We start from the raw sequence: 18915 nt of genomic DNA, 5'->3' as shown, positions 1-18915 counted from the left end.
GAGAAATTAGAAGATTCTTGTTTTTAAATTCACCAAACAGTGACAAAATTTGGAAAAAGAAATATTTTCTGCAACAGAATAATAACTTCTTTTGAACTAACTCCTTTTCTGAATTTACAATCTGACATTAAGTGAAAGGGCAGTCTGGAGCATTTAAAATGGATAGTCAGTTTGACAAGCGGCTTAAAATGATTGCCACTTCAGCGTATAGGTTTGTCCTTTTTTGGGTTTCGCCTACACAGTGTTTGCACCATGCTTGCAAAATCTCTTGTAACGACAAAAAAAAATCTTAAAAGGGCTTCGAGCCGACCCATTACTTACCATTGTTTGGATCCTACGTCACTCTTGTTTCCTTTCTTCATGTTGGTCAGCACCTCTTCCTGCTCGGCTTCATGTCTTTGTCCTTGCTGTGGAGCTTGGACCAAGTACTGCTTCCGGCGGCCAATGTCCTTCCACTGGCCGCGCTCTTGTAACATATTCTTTTTTTTACTTTCCAGTATCCGTATACTGTTTGTTGCATGCTTGTCCCTACCACCTCACTTCCGTCGCTGCATGCCCCTTCCCTGCATACCCCTTCCCCGTTCATTGCTAGCCTGTCCTTCCCAACACCTCACTCCTGTTATTGCATGCCTTTTCCCACCCCGTTGCTATTTGCCTCCCTCCTACCTACAGCATAGCTTGTTTTATATAGTGCGAAGTCGATTGAAAGGTCTTCGAGAGCTTTATATGACCGCCAGTTACATTTCACAAGAACAGATACATTTTTACAGGCACGGGGAGATTAAGTAATTTGACCGGAATTGCAGGATGTGGAGCCTGCGCCAAAACTCTAACCTGGTTCCCCTGCTCCAAAGTCGTCAGCTCTGGCCGTAACACCACAGTGTCTCCATGCTCAGGTCAGTGCTCCAGCTAGCTACTCTTTGACATGCTGGCATCTGCAATGGGCATTTGTTCAAGAATATAAACTGCATATTAAGTATAGGGAAAATTACATTTTTAACTTGTTTATACGTGCAAAGCCTAAAAAAATGTTAACGCGCTATGACGCCATCTGACCACGTCATATCTAGTTTTTTTTTTTTTTTACTTTAAGTTATGTAGCACAGCAGCTCACACCGCTGTTCTACATTTAAAAATCTTTGACAAAGCCAATAGGTCTTACAAAGGCGAAACCTTTTGGCTTTGCCAATGCTTGTCTTTGTTTATCACCCTCCTTCCTGCCTGGAAGGTGTGAGTAGGTCGGATAGATTGAAGCAACATCTTCCGTTCCGCAGATAGCCATGGAGGGGACAGATAGTGCCAATTGTTTCTGGACGAATGGGGTCAATCTCTGATAGTTTGAGCCGCTGGTTTTGGGCTACATAACATAACGTGTATTTATAAAGTGCACGTTCACCCGTAGGCCACTTGGTGCTGAATAATAGATATTTATTGTTACCCAGCTCAATGGTACTCATTATATCGACCTCAGAAGGATGAAAGGCTGAGTGAACCCGCTGGGATTCGAACCTGTGACTGATTTCGAACAGAGGCCTCTACAGTGGATGCATTAGTCCACTAAGCCACCAGCCCTGACTACAATTGATGGGTATTTTGATGGAGGCGACTCTGGAACAGCAGTGGTGCTACCATGAGGAGTACCAGATGTGCACTGATGTGATGGCCAAGGAAGTCGTTATTTTTTTCAGGGCACAGCGAGGGAGACAGGATAGAGCTGTGAGGAGGCCATTCGTTGTAAAGTAATGTATTTTGATGGGGAACTGTTGCATATGTCGTAATGGCATGTTTTGGGGCGTTTTAGCAGGTCCCTCGCGGATCCCAGTGCATTCCAGTGGCTGCCGTAGGCCTCCAGAGTGCTCCAGTGCTTTCATCAGGGACTCTAGACGAACTTCCATCCTTTCTTAGTGTATTTCAAGGGTTCTGGAGCTTGTTCTTCCCTGTGCTGTAAAGTATCCACAACGCAGCCTGACAGCGCGGTACAAACATTCTCAGTTTTCTTGAGTGACGTCAGGAGCAGGACTCAGTTCTGCACCGTCCTTCTGTGGGGAGTTGGAGCAGATCGTTAGTTTCGAGGCTGGAAAGGGCCACACATTTTTCCTCCTCCTTTTACCCCCCCCCCCCCCTTACCCTTGCAGTCTATAAATATTGGTTGAGAGCAAGCTTGCATTCATCAAGTGACTGCCAGTGTTTCAGAAAATGTGCTAGAGGTGGTTGCTGTGGCTGTCATCCCTGCGTTGTGGGTTTAGTCACTCATCCTGGTAGAATCACAGCCTTTCATCCATACATGCATCCAGCTGCTGTCAATATTCTTCCACCCCATAATCACTCAACCACCCCTTTGCTTATCTCCTCACGCGTTCGTAAACACATTTGGCAATTAATAAAGCGCTTTTAGACATTAAAAAAAATCCCAGACCTATTGGCTTTGTCTAGGACTTCTTTAACTTCCAATTGACCAAATAACCACCTTATTTGCTTAACTACTTGTTTACTTTAAAGGATGAAATCTCCTGCCATGAAATGTGTGCTAGAATGAATTTGAAGATGCATATATCTGTGTACTTGGGTAATGTTCTCCCGGTTCTACTGTTTTTCATAAGATCATTACATGAGGATGATCACTGTGTTTGATGAGATAAAGTATTGCTCATGTCAATTGCATTACCAGACTTAATCTGGTCAATATCTGCAAAACGTTTTTTAGAGCACAGAATAATGTGGTAAACTAATCATAACTTGAGTCTTGTATGTCACCAGCTCTTTGTTTCAACATGTCTTTTACCAAGTACATTGTAAAACGAGTTACTGTTTAAGATCCTGCATGCACACATGATTTATTATGTAGGCTTTACAGTGCTCCAAAATATTTATTTTTCACATAAGCCAACAAGAAATGGCTTTCGATCTCTTCGATCTTCTCTTTGGAGTTTGTTCTTAAAGCATTTGTCTTGCATATCTGAGCAGCAGGCCTATCAGTGAAGGGTTATGATTCATGATATGGAGCACCGGACTGCTTACTCATCCTCTGACGTTGCAGAGATCCTACAAGCTCAGGTGTTGGACAGCTGCCAGCCAACCCCCCTCCGTGTATGCGGACAGCGCCACCTAATGTCTCAAAGAGAGAACGTCTCAGTCAGCTTACCAAGAACTTTGCTTTGGGAAGAAACCCTTCTCTTTGGTTTCACATTTTACACAATCGGTCTCCTGTCAGCGACACGGTTACCTGGGTCTAAAAATCTTATAAATTGCCAAAGGTGACAACCCGGATGGTCCCTGTGGAACCCACATGGCTACTCCTGGGGATAAAAGGGGAACATGATAGACTCAAAGAAATCTGGCTTAAAATGGCAGCAGGGGTGGCAAAACAAAATACAGCAAGATCATGGTGGGGGGAGGGGCAGCGAATATACCGACAGTTGAAGACTGGGAGAGGGACCTTGACTGGTGCCAGAAGGCAGAGCAAGTGGTTTATGCAGCTAGAGGTAGCCCCAAGAAATGGGAAAGAGTTTGCCGGGATTGGAAAATCTACAGGGGTTGGAAAGCCGGAGACCAGAGCATGGGTAGCAGTATGATATATGGGGAAAACCAATATTGCAAAACACACAAGATGATGGACGGAATGTTGCACATTGGCAAAACATTCACCCCCAGTCACAGATCTGGGTTTAATCCATCGTTATTTTGCTCACCACACCACCCCAGTTCAGACATGGCCATATGCAAATCAGTCTTGACCCTGTGCCTCATGGGAACAGTCCAGCCCAACTGCCAAGCCATGTCTTCCTTGGACCGGAATCGAGCATCCTAGGACCGGTTTCGGGGTGTCACCCCTCTTCAGCCAGGATAGCTTGACTCCAGTGGCGTAGTGAGCACGGGACCCACGTCTGGGCATACCCTTCCCACATATTTGTCAAAACCAATATTGAACAACGTACCAGGAATGGACGGGCTGTAAAAGCGCCGAGCCTGTGAGTCCATATCCCGTGCCGGGAGGGAGGAGTGAGTGAGACCACACCACTTTTCCTGTGCAATAACCTCATTATGCGGTGTCAGTATGATTTGTGAAGCCGATTGCTTTGATAACCAATAAAAAGAATGTAAAAAATATATATAAATGTTATAGACACGGTCTATGACAGCAGTACTATCCCTCAGGTTATAGAAATCTCACAGGCATTTTACTGCAAAGCTGCCTTTCTGGTTAAAAAGACAGCACAGGCTCAGACCTCAGGTTACACAGACCTTTTAGTGCTCTTACAGGCTGTGGCATTGGACTGCAAAACCTCCCCTGTGGCTAAGAAGGGGTGACTTTTCGAACACCTTTCACTTATGTACGTTAATTGTGCTTTATCCGTAAGGAGCTTAAAGCATTTCAATCAGCAATGTTGTGCGCAGTGGCGGTGACTTTACTTGGGTGACCAGGGTGTGGCTATTTCATAGAAGGAGGAAGTAGCTCATTAGGACATGGTGCGTCAGAGGGTGAATTTGATTGGTGCAGACAAACAAGGCATTTATCCGATCACCGGCTGAGGGGATACAGAAGGTACAGGTCACGTCCTAGTGTTTACATATTTTGGGATGTTTTTTTCTAACTTGAGCTTTTTGTTTGTGGACGTGGTTTTGAACTCTTGGGCTGATTCTATGACATCATGAATAATGGGCAGAAGGCAGCTCCACTGAAGTTCGTTCAACAGGGAGAAGGTTTGGCAAGGTTGTGATTAGCGGGTCAGGTGTTTCAAGATGGCGTGTATCGGGTCAGGTGTTTCAAGATGGCGTGTATCTTGATATGGTGTTAGAGGTGTAACATGGGGCTGTTGCGACCTTGCTTCATTCTTTTCCCACAGCTTATGCCTATTTACTGCTGCCCAGGCGATGTGCTCTACAACCAGACACCTCCACTCACCCCTAACACACCGTTGTGCACACTCCGGCTGTTAAGTGTCTACTCACCGATCATAAGAGCCTAAAACTCGCTCCACCAGGTCAGGGTGCAACTCCGGACCCCCCTCCCATTAAAGGACGCATTAAACCAGGAACATGCTGGAGTATATCGAGCTACACGGCCATGGCAAGAACATCTCTACATTGGCTCCTGTTGTACAATAGGATCAGAGGCAAGCTAGACTTTGCGACTTATAGATGTATCATGATCTGTGTCCATCCTATCTACATTCTAAAGTAATACCATATGTCCTTACCAGTTCCTTACACAGTCCGGTCCTGTTCCTCCTCACAATCCAGACTTACATTTGAGGATGGAAGAGCCTTTTGCATGGCAGGTCCCATCCTTTGGAATACTGTCAGCTTTACGGCAGATCTTAAAACCTAGCTTTTCCAAACCCATCAGAACACCGGTGCCTAGAGCTGGTACTGAGGTGGAGTGCCACATATAAGAGTCCTTATTCATTCAATCGTTCATCTGCATCACCAGCCCTTAGATTAAACAGGTGACACTTTTAGGTATGTGCCAGTATTTGAACTCACCAGTATCCCATTGACTTGTGTCGCTGCCCCGTTCTGAGGGTCTAACCACTGACACTCTAATCCTTGTAGACCTTATTTTTTACTAATGTACAATGTTTTCTGTTGAAACGCTGCCGGTGCTGATGGAAACAAATATTCCGAGCCGACCTCATCCCATTTACATGCAGTGGTGTACATTTGCAATGCAAATTACTTTCAGAAACTGGAAGCCTGCTTAAAATAGCACCACCGCGTGTGGTGTGTTTGTTTATTTAGAATTGTTCAAGTTCACCGAGTCGCAGATAATGTTTTCTACCAAACCGGAAGTCTAGTTCATGCAAATATTTAGATAAACCTGTGTGATCCAAGAGTTTCACTCTGAGTATCCGAATGTGTGTTTGCAGTCTGTAAAAGCAATTGGACGGTGAAGGTAGGCCACTAAAGCAGCCACGTTACTTGGCAGGAGGGCAGTGAAGGTCAATAAAACGCATTTAGGTGTTCTCCTTAAAAATGTATTGACTTCATTTTTAGGGTTGGTCATTTCTTAAGGTGAAACGCGTTTACCAAGTACTTCTGTTGGAGAAAGGCAGCTAGTGTGGAATTAACCAAGCTAGTCATCTTCTCTAGAAGGCAGGTAGATCCCTCTTCAATTGCCAGTCTTACCCTGACCGCTTCATTGGCAGGAGGCATTTCTTATCACAGCCCAGGAAAATGCAAAGGATGGAGTCTACATATTCTATTGTGTTACCGGTCCAGTGCTGTGGCCACCAGCTCACTGACAAATAGACCTGGCTAGTCTCTTTCCTGCAGCTACCAAACACCGGTTGGATCTCTCATGCTGTTGTAGAAGTCCCTTCAGTGATTGACCTCCACTCCTGCCTACCTGAACTTGACTCAGAGTATCAGGGACTATCTTTTTTTGGGGGGGGGAGTTTTACCTCGCACAAGTTCGACCCCGAAGGTATCCGAGCGCTTTACATGAGTACCAGTTGCATTACAGACAAACAGATGAATGATCCACTAACGATGCCCCTACTACTTGGAGTTTAGTCCCATGTGTTAAGGTTTTTCTTGCTGTGATCAATGAGCATCTTCTTCCTTCTCACCTAACACGAGTCTCCACCTTACAAGCATTCTAAGAGGAATTGAAGCTACTTGAATTTGTTTTTTAATCTCCGTTTATTTAGAGGTCGCTAACTTTCTGGCTTGGCTTCAGATTTCTGCTCCTTTCCTCTTATGAGCTGTACTCTACTCTCACACTCCGCACAGGAGGGTCTACTGACATATGCACAATGGCTCGTGAATGATCTACAATTTTAGCTTCAGTCAGCCCCCATCCTAACAACTGCATTGTTGACTCTAGTAGTTAACAACCTGGACACACAGGAGTCACACTTGGAAACAATTGTGGTGGCTGCCACAAGGTACTTAAAATCTTCTCTATCCTTCTGATTTGCCTCTCAGTACATGCACACTTCATCACAGCATCCCTGTACACAGCACTTGGGACATCTTGAAGACCCACAAATCAAACACTTCTCATTCAGGCCTCCATTCAACAACACACTTTTCCACCCTGATTAAATGCCCTTTCTTGCAACCAACTGGACAAGACAAGGACCAGAGCGAAACCGCGTGAATGGTAGGTGTAGACCAAGCAAACTCTCATTAATAGTGGCATGTCGCTTGTCATAAAAACCTGCTGAGACTTCATGGGAGTTTACTTGTCCAATTTTAGCAACTTGAGGGCATTTCCAGGAGCGTTTTCCAAGATTGTCATTTGTGCAACAGGGCTCCAAAGAGGTTTCCTGTTCCACTCCTCAGTTCCCTATGCAGTGAGGCTGCTAAAATGTGCCATCTTAATATTAAAACAAAATTCATATTTGCTAAAAAAAAAAGCCATGTGTAGCCTAAATGGTTGGGTACCTTCCATTCTAGAATCACTGTGCTGCTGAGAAGTATCGGCACTATCCCAATACACTAATACCAGCCCTGCTGATAAATACTGGCACTGCATTGCTGGCTGCAGTTCTGCTGGGAAGTGCAGTGAACACTGCAGGTATTTCACCACAACCGATATGCCATATCAGCAGAACAAGGACCTGTGACCCGGAGTACATTGTTAACTACTTCGAGCACAGTCTCTGGGGCCACTTGCATGCAGAAGTTAATGTGTGGTCATGATCTTCGGTGCAGACTCTTATAAATTAATTGATTGATTTAATCATTTATAGAGCAGATGCTGACCAGCTAGTGGCACTGGAAAAAACAAACAAAGTCAAGCTCAGTTACCTGATCCCAATAGAACCTCAACATCCTAACAAAGTAAGGCAGAATTTAATGATTCATTTTTCTAGATCAATTCATTTGAGTCCTGTTTTAATCTCAGTGGCAACATATTCCAACACTTGGTTCATAAAACATCTGTAAGGGGGTTGAACACCCGGTTTCCTCAGTTTTCTCGGGACATGGAGAAGAAGGAGGCACTTGCAATGTAATGCTGAAAGTGGCTGGACAGCTCTGAGACTTACTTGCCTTTACATTTGTGAACGAGGAATGTTATTATAAAACCTATCTTCTCTTGAACAGCCAATCAGTGCAGGAGCCTGGAGAACCTTAACTCTAATTCATGCAGGTGCAGCACAGTTCAAGCAGGAAAGTTGTGCACCCCCTACAGTCTCTTCAGTGTATAGTAGAAGAGGAGAGACCGGGCTCTGACATTGAGGCGTGTCTGCTGCATGAGCTTCTGACTTCATCTTCCCTATATCCCATAGGAATCCCAGGCCCCTCTGAATAAACCTGGCCTGCTAGGCCAAAAGACTGGCCCTTGTATGGTTATAAATATGGTCCACAGAACAGTTAATGCCTCAAAAGAAGCTATACTGGCTTCCCATCCATAAGAGATGCCAGTTCAAGATGTTGACCAACAAATACAAAGCCCTGCACCACAAAGGACCAGCATACATCAACAAATGCATGACCTTCCACCAACCAACAAGGCACCTACAATCTGCGTTCCTCTTCCTCGCACACACACCCCGGATCTGCCAAGGCAACAGCAGAGGGCGCTCCTTCTTACACCTGGCAGCCAGAGCCTGTAACAACTTTCCTCTGCGCCTCAGGACCGCCTCATCACTCCGGCAATTCATGAAAGGACTCAAAATCTTGCTGTTTGAATGAATAGATCACCTCATAGCAGCCAGCAACTCCAGCACCTTGAAACCCTCACGGGTGATTTGCATGCTTTAGAAATCCTGATTGATTGATTGAATGCCCAGTAGGAATGTGGTAAGGCAGCTGATCACAGGATACTTTAGAATCATTACAGGAAAAAGAGGCATGCTCCATATAACAAGCATTGGCAAATCCAACAGGTCAGGTTTAATGTGCTAACTCACGCAGCGCAAGCATGTTAGAACAAGAATCACAGGAGTGAGTCAGCTGGAGCGGATATCGAGGGCTGTGGTTGTAAAGTAGTCCCTTGTGCAGTTGAAGGCCAGCACCCAAGTGGAGGCAGTAGACTACAAACAACGAGCGAATATCATTAGGTGAGAAATGACTAATCCACAGGGCTGAGCCAAGATGTTATTGACAAACTCTCAAGGGAAAGAGGGTAATTGAAGAAAGCCAGTGGCTGAATAGGGCAGACCCAAAGTTCACTCTAAGTACATTGTCAATTAATAGGGCAGTTTGGCAGCTGCACTGTGAAAGCCCAGACCTAAAAATTATACAGACCAAAGGAGCAAGTCAAAATTAGTTCTTTGATTCTGATCATAAAATTGCGTCCCTATAACACACCTGCTCATCCAACGTTCTTGTGGGACTCGCATTCCTATTGACCGGTCTGCTTTTACTCGGGTAACATAACGTTGGGCTGGTGGCATTACAACTGGGCTCACTGCTAATCTAAACCTCTGCAATTCAAAATGGAAATTTGGACAGGCCGTCGATGCACCGACTGGCTCCTGTCAGGGAAAACAGTGCGCCAGGTATCAAAGATTTTCAGTGGCAGCAACACGGGCCATACTGAGCAAAAGCTTTTTTTTGTTTTTTACACCCTGCTTCACATCCTTTAACTATTTTACCAATAGCCTTATGCTTTTAGAGATTATGATCTTGTGCACTAGATAGTTAAATAAGAGGTTTTTTTAGATAGTAGTGAATAGAGTCAACGTACATATACCAATAAAATGACCTAGCATAACATATTAACATTTTTCACTAAATAGTATTCATAACATTTTTTTTTTTAACTTAAGTTTAATCTATCAAGCATTACCCTTAAAGTGAGATCACATTTCTATGATTTTGCTTATGGGTTTGTCCTACTGTGATTTGCGCCCATGCATTGTATACCGCTCTTTGAATCCTATCCCATCAAGCCTATATATTTCCCCCTCAGGTTCTGCGCCTTGCATATATATTTTTAAGCTCTGGCCTTTACTATTTTCTTTGAAAAGGATTTGAGAAACTCCAGAGCACTCTTCGTTGTCCTAAACTGAACCTTGGTTAAAATGTGGTTTACCTGTTCTTTTCTCCTGTCAACATGATTTGCCAGACAACTAAAAAAATAAATGCACAAATATATTCCTCGAATCCCTGCACTGTAAGCTCTAAAGTTCGCAAAGCCTGAGAACATTCAGCGGATGAGGCCAATCAAAATAGACTCTCGCCTTGATTTCCAGGTAGCAGGTCGTTGACTTTGTGTCCAGACAGCTGGCCAGCCATCTCGTCACTCTGTTCCCTCTATCAGTTCTTAGCTATTGCGGTCCTGTCTGGGTGAGCTAGAGTTTCACAACTAAGGTAATTGAATATTCGGATTTTTCCCTGGAAGTGGTTAAAAAAAAATGTGGACTATCCGAAAATAATTGCAACGTTTTTCAGTTGCATTTGTATAGCGCATTCTGCTCCTAATGAGGCACCGGATTGCTTTCGCCTGACAGATAGACCAATACTCGCTTTTGCCCATAAATGCATGAAGTGTCAACCTTTTTTTAAGATTTCAGGTTTTTCCAAGGTGTTAATGGAATATCCACCAAAGGTCACTGGAGATAGTTTATTGTGTAACAGTACTGTACCATTTAAGCTCACCCTGCATCATAGTTTCTTTTGGAGCTATTTTGCAGGCGTAAGGTCTGGTAATAGGCTTCTGTGCAGGCGGGTCGGAAAATGGATGTCTATTGCAGTATGCTAGAAAGGATGAAAAGTGAGCATTTATATCTGTAAGTATTTATGATATATTCTTACTATGCATAAACTTGCACATACATGCCAAGAAGGAATGGTGCAAGGATTAGCCGAGCCATGGGAAATAATGAATCTGTTTATTGAGCACTTTCTCCAGCAAATTGGCCCAATTTTCAGTTGGAAGTGTAATATGGCACCTCTTGGTGCCCCCTGATTTTGGTGCCCTCAATGGGCCTTCTAGTGACTGTTGCCACAATGGGCCTCAAATCCGAAGCAGACAACATCAAACAAAGGAACATTCTACAATGCCTGTTGTTAGTGAATGCTAGTTTTGCATGACTGGGTGAAGAGAACTGTGTTTTCTCTCTTCATTGAATGGCTCCTTTAAAGCGTCTGACTTACTTGGCCTTGGAGACTTGTCACTCTGCTGTCATGTATGAGCGCCATGTCATGTATGGGTCCGTTTTTCAGTCCCCGCTGTGTATCCAACAACACATTTGTGGCATTTTTCATGACCAGTTTTGGCCTAAATGTTCCCCTTTGGCTAGAGTAGAACTGGTTGAAAGTATCGTACTTGACAGGGGACCACTTGTCTTTTTATGTAACAAGTTTTTACCATTGGTTGAATTGTCTGGTCCATGAACAGGTCATTGTTTCTGGATTGGCTCTAGCTGACCTGAGCAGGCATGTCTGAAGTTCCTGTGGCGGTGGGAGCTTCAGATTGAAACCGGGAGCTTCATTGGAGGAGAGCTTATTTCAAAGTTTAAAATGCTGTCTGTGGGAAAGAGAAAACCTTGCATATCATTTAGACCTGTTAGCTGCCTCGTCATTAATAAAGATGGCCGTTTAAAAAAAAAAATTCTATAAGTGTTGCAGCAGGCATGCCGAGCACACAAGCACGGGCTAATTTAATGTTTCATCCAATCTTTGAGCCTATTGGTGTGGCCTTCACCAGGACAAAGTCTGGGACAGCTAGCAGTTGGTTTACCACTGAGATAAGTAAGGAAGAAGTTTTAAAAAAATCTGAAGGTGAGGTACAAAATGTTCACCAAAAACCCAAAAAGATTTTGTGAGAGGACAGTACACATGTGCAACAACACATAAAATATTGGGAAAAGAATGTCTTTGCCTCTAGAGCTTTTTTTTACTTGGCATGCGGTGGGTGATATACGCCTAAAGGCCTTCATGATGATTAGAACTATCAACATATAAGAGGTATCTTTGCTCTAGCACAAATATTTCGGATATCATGAATTAGGATTGTTGTTCATATGTTATACTCACAGTAGTTGTGATCCACTTTTTGGAAATTCAACCTCTGAAATGAGTTTTTTTCAATTCCGTGAGAGTACAGTAAAACATTTGTCGAGCCAATCACTCAGTCAGACACCAGGGGCCATCTTACAGAAATTGCCCAGAGCTTCTGCTGCACGCTCTGTAATACTGATCATGCTGGCGCACATTTTGTTCCTGTGTGAGCTTGAGGGGGGGCTCCTTCATGTGCATGAGAGTGTGGCCCCATTCTTTGGGCGGGTTTCTTTGCCCCAACACCTGCTTATTATTACAGACACGGGTGCAGGTGCAAGTGGGATGTCAAGGGGCTCACGTATTGTGCACCACATAGAAAGTGACTTAGTCTGTGCGCTCTCTGAGGGTACTCCTTGAGAAAGACTAAAACGGGGGAGGGGGGGCGCTGGCACACCCAAGTTATTCTCACCTATTCCAGCACAGCCACAAACTGCATCTCCCTGCATTTTGATATGTATCTGCCACCTGGTCAAAGTGCTGCCGGTCCATCTGTTTCAAACTGTCTGTCTCTTTAAGTGCCGCATTCTTCCCATCGCTGTCACACATTAACACCTCCACTGGGGATAGCACATTTTGTATGTAATATGGTGCGCTGTCGCTATTTGCACTGGGCGGACCCAAGGGTGCATTCAGCAAAGACTGGAGCTGTGTGCCATTTTATGTAATATGGCCCCATGAGTCTAACTAAGAAATAAAGATGTTCCCAGTTAGTAAAATAAATGTGCTTTAGTAGTGGCAAGAGTATCGTTTGTGTTCAAGTTTTATACATTTCTGTAGGAGTTTTATTTGATTCAGTGGGAAATATGCATGGTAATGAACGGCGCCGACACCCAAGAAATGTATACTCTTCAGTTGCTATTTCTCGACACGGGGCTTGGTGGGCCTCGCAGTGGTGGAAACCAAGCTGGGGGGTTTTGGTTGGACTTCCCACTTCCTTGTTCAAGGACCCTACATCAATTCAAACACATTTAAGACACCCATGCCAAGAGAGCACCTCCCAGATGTAGTGTACTGTACAAATAACTTCTGGGTCAACAGTGCCTGTGATGGAATAAATAGTAGCAGATCTTGTTTCTCACCACCTGCAACATTGCGGGTTGGATGTGTTTGCTTCGCATTAGTGCAGTCCGCACCGTCCTTTGGATTTGTCAGTTTTTTTATCTCTTCTTTTCCGCTCATATTTCACATTCCTCACTGAAATTTTAGCCTACTCCATCCTCTCACTTGCTGTAGAACTTATAAAGATCTAGGAATTTCTGGGTTTTGCTGTTCAGTCTCAGATGCCCAGTAAAACTCATACCACTCTAGAAAGAGGGGTGTGCTGGTGGTCATAAACTTTAAAGTGTAGAAGTCCAAATGGCTTGTTTGCTCTCAGATCTTTTGCATGTAATGCCATTTCTTCCTCTGATAAGCCACCTATGTTAAATCAGAAGTGTTGTGCCCATTCCCTATTTCCCAAACTGGGTATAGGTATCAGTAAAGCAGCATTTGTGGTCCCAACAGGGTGCAGTGCTAGTTATGGCTGCATTTCGTTACCAGAGTAATGGAGGTATTTTTTTTTTGCTTGCTGTAAGGTCCATGGCACTTTTGCTACGTCACGGCTCCAATATTCAACTCTGTTTTGGTTTTCCAAAGGGGTGTTAGTCTCATTCAAGGGACAGGGCATTTATTTTAAATCCTCACCTCCTAGCAGTATGTTTGTCAATTTTCCCATGCCTCCACGGTGCATCTGGCCTCCCAATCTTTTTTTCTAGGAACAGCTGATGTTACCTGTGAACATTAAGGGTTTCAGAGAAGTTACTTCTAGAATATGAATGTATCTTGGTTGTGAGATATGTGTGGCTGTATGTAATTTAGTGCTGAGAATCTGAGTCAAGTGCTTATGTTCTTTCAAAAAGTCATAAGAAGGACTCCAGCTTGTATTTATGATTGTGTGTCTGCGAGGTGCCAGCTACATGGGGCCCTATTCACAATAATGTGTTTGTGATCCATTGTGACTGACTCATCACTTGCACTTGAATTTCCAGGAGTAAGTCACACTTCATGAAGGAAAGCTTTGTTATAAACTTTCTAATATACAAATATAATTTATCTGTAGAGAATCAGACTTACAGAAGGACATGTATGTCCAGCATACTTTGGCCAAAGAACATGAAATCACTGCTGACCTCTTGTTTAGCATTCTTTAGTTTATGGCGATTCTAGAACTTCTTTTGCAGCTGTAATCAACTTCTGGGCAGTTGTTTTAATTCAGGGGGTTCCATGCTATTAAGGCCTACATAGTCGTTTACTCAATGTGGTCCTTGAGATTGTAGATAAAGATCGCGTTGGTAGGATAATCACCTCCCTCCAGGTCATTACGGTCAATGTTTCCAGTTGTGGACTTTCTTGTGATAACCTAAACCAATCTGGGTGTTACTTTTATCATTTAATTGTTTCTTATTTGACCCGCGCTACGAAATAAATGAGCTCCAAGTGCCTACCTCTGTTGGAAAACTGCCTGACTTTTATCAGTACATTACAGATATATTGATCATAGGTAGAAGGTTAGGATCAAAAACATGTTTTAACTGCTCGTCTGAAGCTTAGCAGTGTGTATTTAGGTTTAATCTCTAGAATTGAATTTCATATCTGTGAATCTAGGGCGGCAAACCTGCGGTGCACCCTTCCAATGGATCTTTCTTCTTAGGGTTCTCAGAAGCATCCTGCTGCCTGAGCGCAGCAACAGTCTTCGCCAGTACCATGGCAATCTTTCCATGACTGAGGATTTTTCCCATTAATGAAACGCCAAATATGCTACTGTGAATGTGACACTCCTGGCTACAGGTAGCCAAGGAAGGGATCCGAGATCAGGCCTTATGCTATCAACCTTGCCCAGTCTTATCACTAGACTGGGTGCCATATCTTGAATTAATTATAATAATTTAATTTGTCTTTTTGGTAGATCTCACAGTAGCATAGTCCAATTTTGAGTTTATCAGTAATCTTACAATTGGTTTATAATGTTTAGTATCTAAATAGAGTAATATTTGTTTTAGTTGTTGCAGCCAAAATATGGCTCAGCGGATCACTGTTCTTTATGTGCCTCAAAATGTAAGCTTCCATCATTTGTTTAACCCAGATCTCTTGACTGGGGGTGAATGTAGGATTTATTCAGCATTCCGTCCATCATTTGTTTGCGTAGTTATTTTCACCCTATGTGGGATGCGTATTCCCAGAAGTGGGCCCCTTGCTCACTGTGCCACTGGATTCAAGCTAGCCAGGCTGATGAAGGGTAATACCCAGAAACTAGTCCCAGGATGCTTGTTTACAGTCCAAGGAGGACCTGGCTTGGCAGTTCGGTCTGGACTGTTCTCATGAGGCACAGGGTCAAGACTGATTTGCATATGGCTGGGTCTAAACTGGGGTGGCATGGTGAACAAAAGAACGATGGATTTAACCTAGATCTCTTGACTGTGTGTGAATGAACGATTTATTTAGCATTCCCTCCATCATTTGTTTGTGTAGCAATGTTCTCTAGTAGTGACACTTATTAGCTGAATACCACTGTGCTGTGTGGTCTGGGGACGTTATGTACCATTGATTGGGGATGCCCCAAGAGCTGCTTTTTGTGTGTTCTGGTTGTGAGAGTGCCTGCTTCACTTATTAGAGAGTCCCATATGAAACAGGGACTTAACTGCTAGCATTCTTTACTTTCCACTGAGGGTTTCTCATGAGTTGCACAGCATGGTCTTGGTCATAATTTTTGGGATTTGGTCAAGGTGTGTTTTACAGTAAGATTGATGCTCCTGGATCCTCTTTTGTCCAGTCTTGGTGTGTTCTCCTGCATGCCGACATATCAGCTTTCAAGATGTCTTTTTCTCCAGGGTAATTATTTGTTTGTTCCTGTTTACACACAGTCTATAGTACTAAGTTGTCTTTCTGCAGTTGAGTGCGAGATGTTCAAAAGGAATGTACCAAACGTCCACTATCAGAGTAGTTATGGGCATACGTGGAACAACTTTCATCAGTAGGTATTCTTTTTTAGGTCTTGCCTAGGCAGCGCTTGACTGTCAAATCGAAACATGCTGTATTCAGGATATGTGCATTAAGCTCCGCCCACTTTCCACCCTTCTTTTTAATTGGCTCCTGTCCCTGTCCTTTGTAAATGGTGGCTTTATATTGGTCAATAGACTTAGCAGTCCCTCCTTAGTACCGCCTTGTCTCTTCTTGTAACCTCCCATGACGACGCCCCTTGTAACAAGTGCTGTTACTCCCTAGGTCTTAATCACAGCCTCAAGGCACTATTTTCTTAAAAGGCTTCAGGCAGGACACACTTGGTCCTAAGCTAGGCTGGCAGTGGTTACTTTACTCACTAGCACATCTCACATATGATACTGCACCCTGTAACATGGCCAGGTAAAAACATTGGTATGTATAATGCCAATAACTCCAACTTTGCAGGGTGCAGTACTTAATGTGCCCAAAAGAGGGCCCATGGGACCTCTTTTGGCCACATATGGTACTGTACCCTGCAATATGGCTAGGTTAAAAAAAAGCATTTGCAATGCAATAGGTCTCGCATTTACTCGAGTTTGAGCTATTGGCAGTGTAAATGACAATGCCTTTTATTTATATTTTGGTTTTTAAAACATAAATAAAAGGCATTTACATTGCCAATAGCTTAAACTCGCGTAAATGTGAGACCTATTGCATTGCAAATGCTTGTTATCCAAGTGATGAGTTGTAGCAGTAGATCATTCACTAGGATGTAAGTCTGGAATGCTGTGTCCGTTCTCCTATGGTGCCCCTTTGTACTTCTACTATATGTGTCTCATGGCACAACTGGTGCCTGTAGTCATGTAACTTGTTGGTATTCTAGGCAATGTGGAATGCGTGGTGGTCTTACTTTCTCATAGTATCTAACACAAGTGCGTTTTACTCATCGTATATTATGTTCTTCAGTTGTGTACCATGCTTGATATGAACTGTGAAGCTAGCATATGACTTGTTGGCCATATGGCTATGTATCGTGTATGGCACAGGCATAGAAAGTGTGTGCCAGCGTGCCTAAAAGAGGATCAGTTATTGGTAAAAGTATTATGCTTTTCTTAAATCTAGAATATAGGTGATTTTTTTTTAATTGAGCTTTTATCATTTTAACATTTTTGAAGTTTCCGTTGCAAACCATAAAATGTTTTCTTTGATATTTCTAATTTGTCTAACTCGAGATGCATTTGTGTTTTGCAGCAAGACCTCTTGTCCAAACGCTTCCCTTAAGAACTACTATTAATAATGGGACCATTGTACCAAAGAAAACAAGTAGCTCCAGCCCATCACCCTCTGGGGCCAGGAAAGAAACAATTTCACCTGCAACAAAAAGGTATGAAGCAAAAGTGAAAGTTGAAAAGTGCTACAGTCGAAACAAAGAGACAGGTTTTTTTTTTTTACAAGTATGTTTTAAGCATATCCTCCTCCTTTGTGTGCTATTTTTTATAGTACCTATTGGGTTATTGTTTTGCTTAGAAAGATTAAAACAATGCAACCTAAACTTCTACATTGCAATAAATTAAAAGTTAACACGTAAAGTAGATGCAAAAAGGCATGTTAGAAATGTCTCCTGTCCTAATCCATCTAAGTTTCTTTACTTGCAGCAACGCTACTTGAAATGTGGCTTTCTTTTGGTCAACGTTTTGTGTCGTCGTTCTTATTTCTGCTCCATATTGCTAAATAAGGTTGGAAGTCAATACCTTGATGTAAACCTATTATGCCTTATAAAAACAGAATTCCAATGAATCTACAAAATGAGTAGGAAGCGCCTACTAGGAGAATAATGCTAGATACACCTTTTAATTTATGTTGCTATTTTGTGTTTGACTAGGAACAACATACAGAGCTTTGCATCTATATTAATGGGGGCTATCGTGCAATAAGGGTCCTATCCAGGTTTTGGAATTACCGTTACCACCGCCTCACTCATAATGTGACTAACTCCCATGGTCTCCGCACAGTGATTAAAGTGTGTTGTGAGTTTCAGAATAAGTGTTGCCTGGTAGAATTTGCAAAATTGAGCTGTGAGGCAGCCTGGCCCTGCTATTTTGTTTGTATGCAAGAATTTTATATTTAGCCTAACCTCTTCCTGTGTGATAGGATTTTCCAAGGACTCTATATGATGAACAGCAAACGTTTAGAAACGGATCTGGTCCAAGAAGGCTCTTATGTGCTCAGGAAAGGAGGGGATGCTTCTATAGAGCTTTTCATAGAAACGGGCAAATTAGTTTGCTTTACCTGCCTCATCTAAGACTTGTGCTGTTATCAGCAACATTCTCTATATTATACTCCTTCTCCAGTTTACCTCGTAATGTGTGCATTAAATGTGTCCCCGCTTTGCCCCCCCCCAGAACATAGGAGCGTTTCTTTGAATGCAATAGCAAGAGCTCTCCTTTGTTTGTGAAGTACATGCTTAGTTGGCGATAGCCATAGTGAAGACGCATGTGAAGCTTTGGTAGGGGTGATGAAGTCTTTCAATCTCTAGTTCCCGAATCTCATCCTCCAATTTCTGGACCTCTAATTTGCAGAGTCTAGCACGTTCAGCAGCTGTTGTGATAAAGTGGCCTCTAATAACTGTTTGAAAGCATCCCACACTCACGGAGGGAGACCTTGCCAGTCAACACCGAAGCATGCAGAAGTCTGTGCCACTGGCCGTTGTTCGGTAGGTGCGAGGTATCAGTGCAGCTGTGCTTGATCCCCTAGATTGTTAACATCCCTGCAATGTTTGACCTCTTGCACAGCTCTAGCTGAAGGGCTACCCCCATCGCCCTCCCCCGCAATCAGTCAGGCGGGTTGTCCCGACTCGACTCCGGTTGTAAGCTGTGACCCTGACCACAGGGGCGCGGGCACTACTAGGTATTCCAACTTCTGGAGGGATCTCGGCACCACACCCGCCAGGCATGAGGTCCCATGGAGGCCATCAAAAGG

General features: G+C 43.4%; 1 protein-coding gene across 10 annotated transcripts in view; it reads left to right on the top strand.

The window, feature by feature from the left end:
• Positions 1 to 18915, top strand: part of EML1 (EMAP like 1) — an 889011-nt gene that overhangs the window by 635766 nt on the left and 234330 nt on the right. For all 10 annotated transcript variants that reach the window (XM_085626396.1, XM_085626393.1, XM_085626400.1 and 7 more), the window contains one exon: positions 17188 to 17320. In XM_085626396.1, the coding sequence (XP_085482522.1) occupies positions 17188 to 17320 (133 nt within the window). The remainder of the gene's footprint in view (positions 1 to 17187; positions 17321 to 18915) is intronic.

The sequence above is a fragment of the Triturus cristatus genome, chromosome 9 (genome assembly GCF_964204655.1).
Source record: "Triturus cristatus chromosome 9, aTriCri1.1, whole genome shotgun sequence".
NCBI classification, from domain to species: domain Eukaryota; kingdom Metazoa; phylum Chordata; class Amphibia; order Caudata; family Salamandridae; genus Triturus; species Triturus cristatus.
The sequence above is the reverse complement of the archived record's forward strand: the minus strand, read 5'-3'. Positions and strand labels throughout refer to the sequence as shown.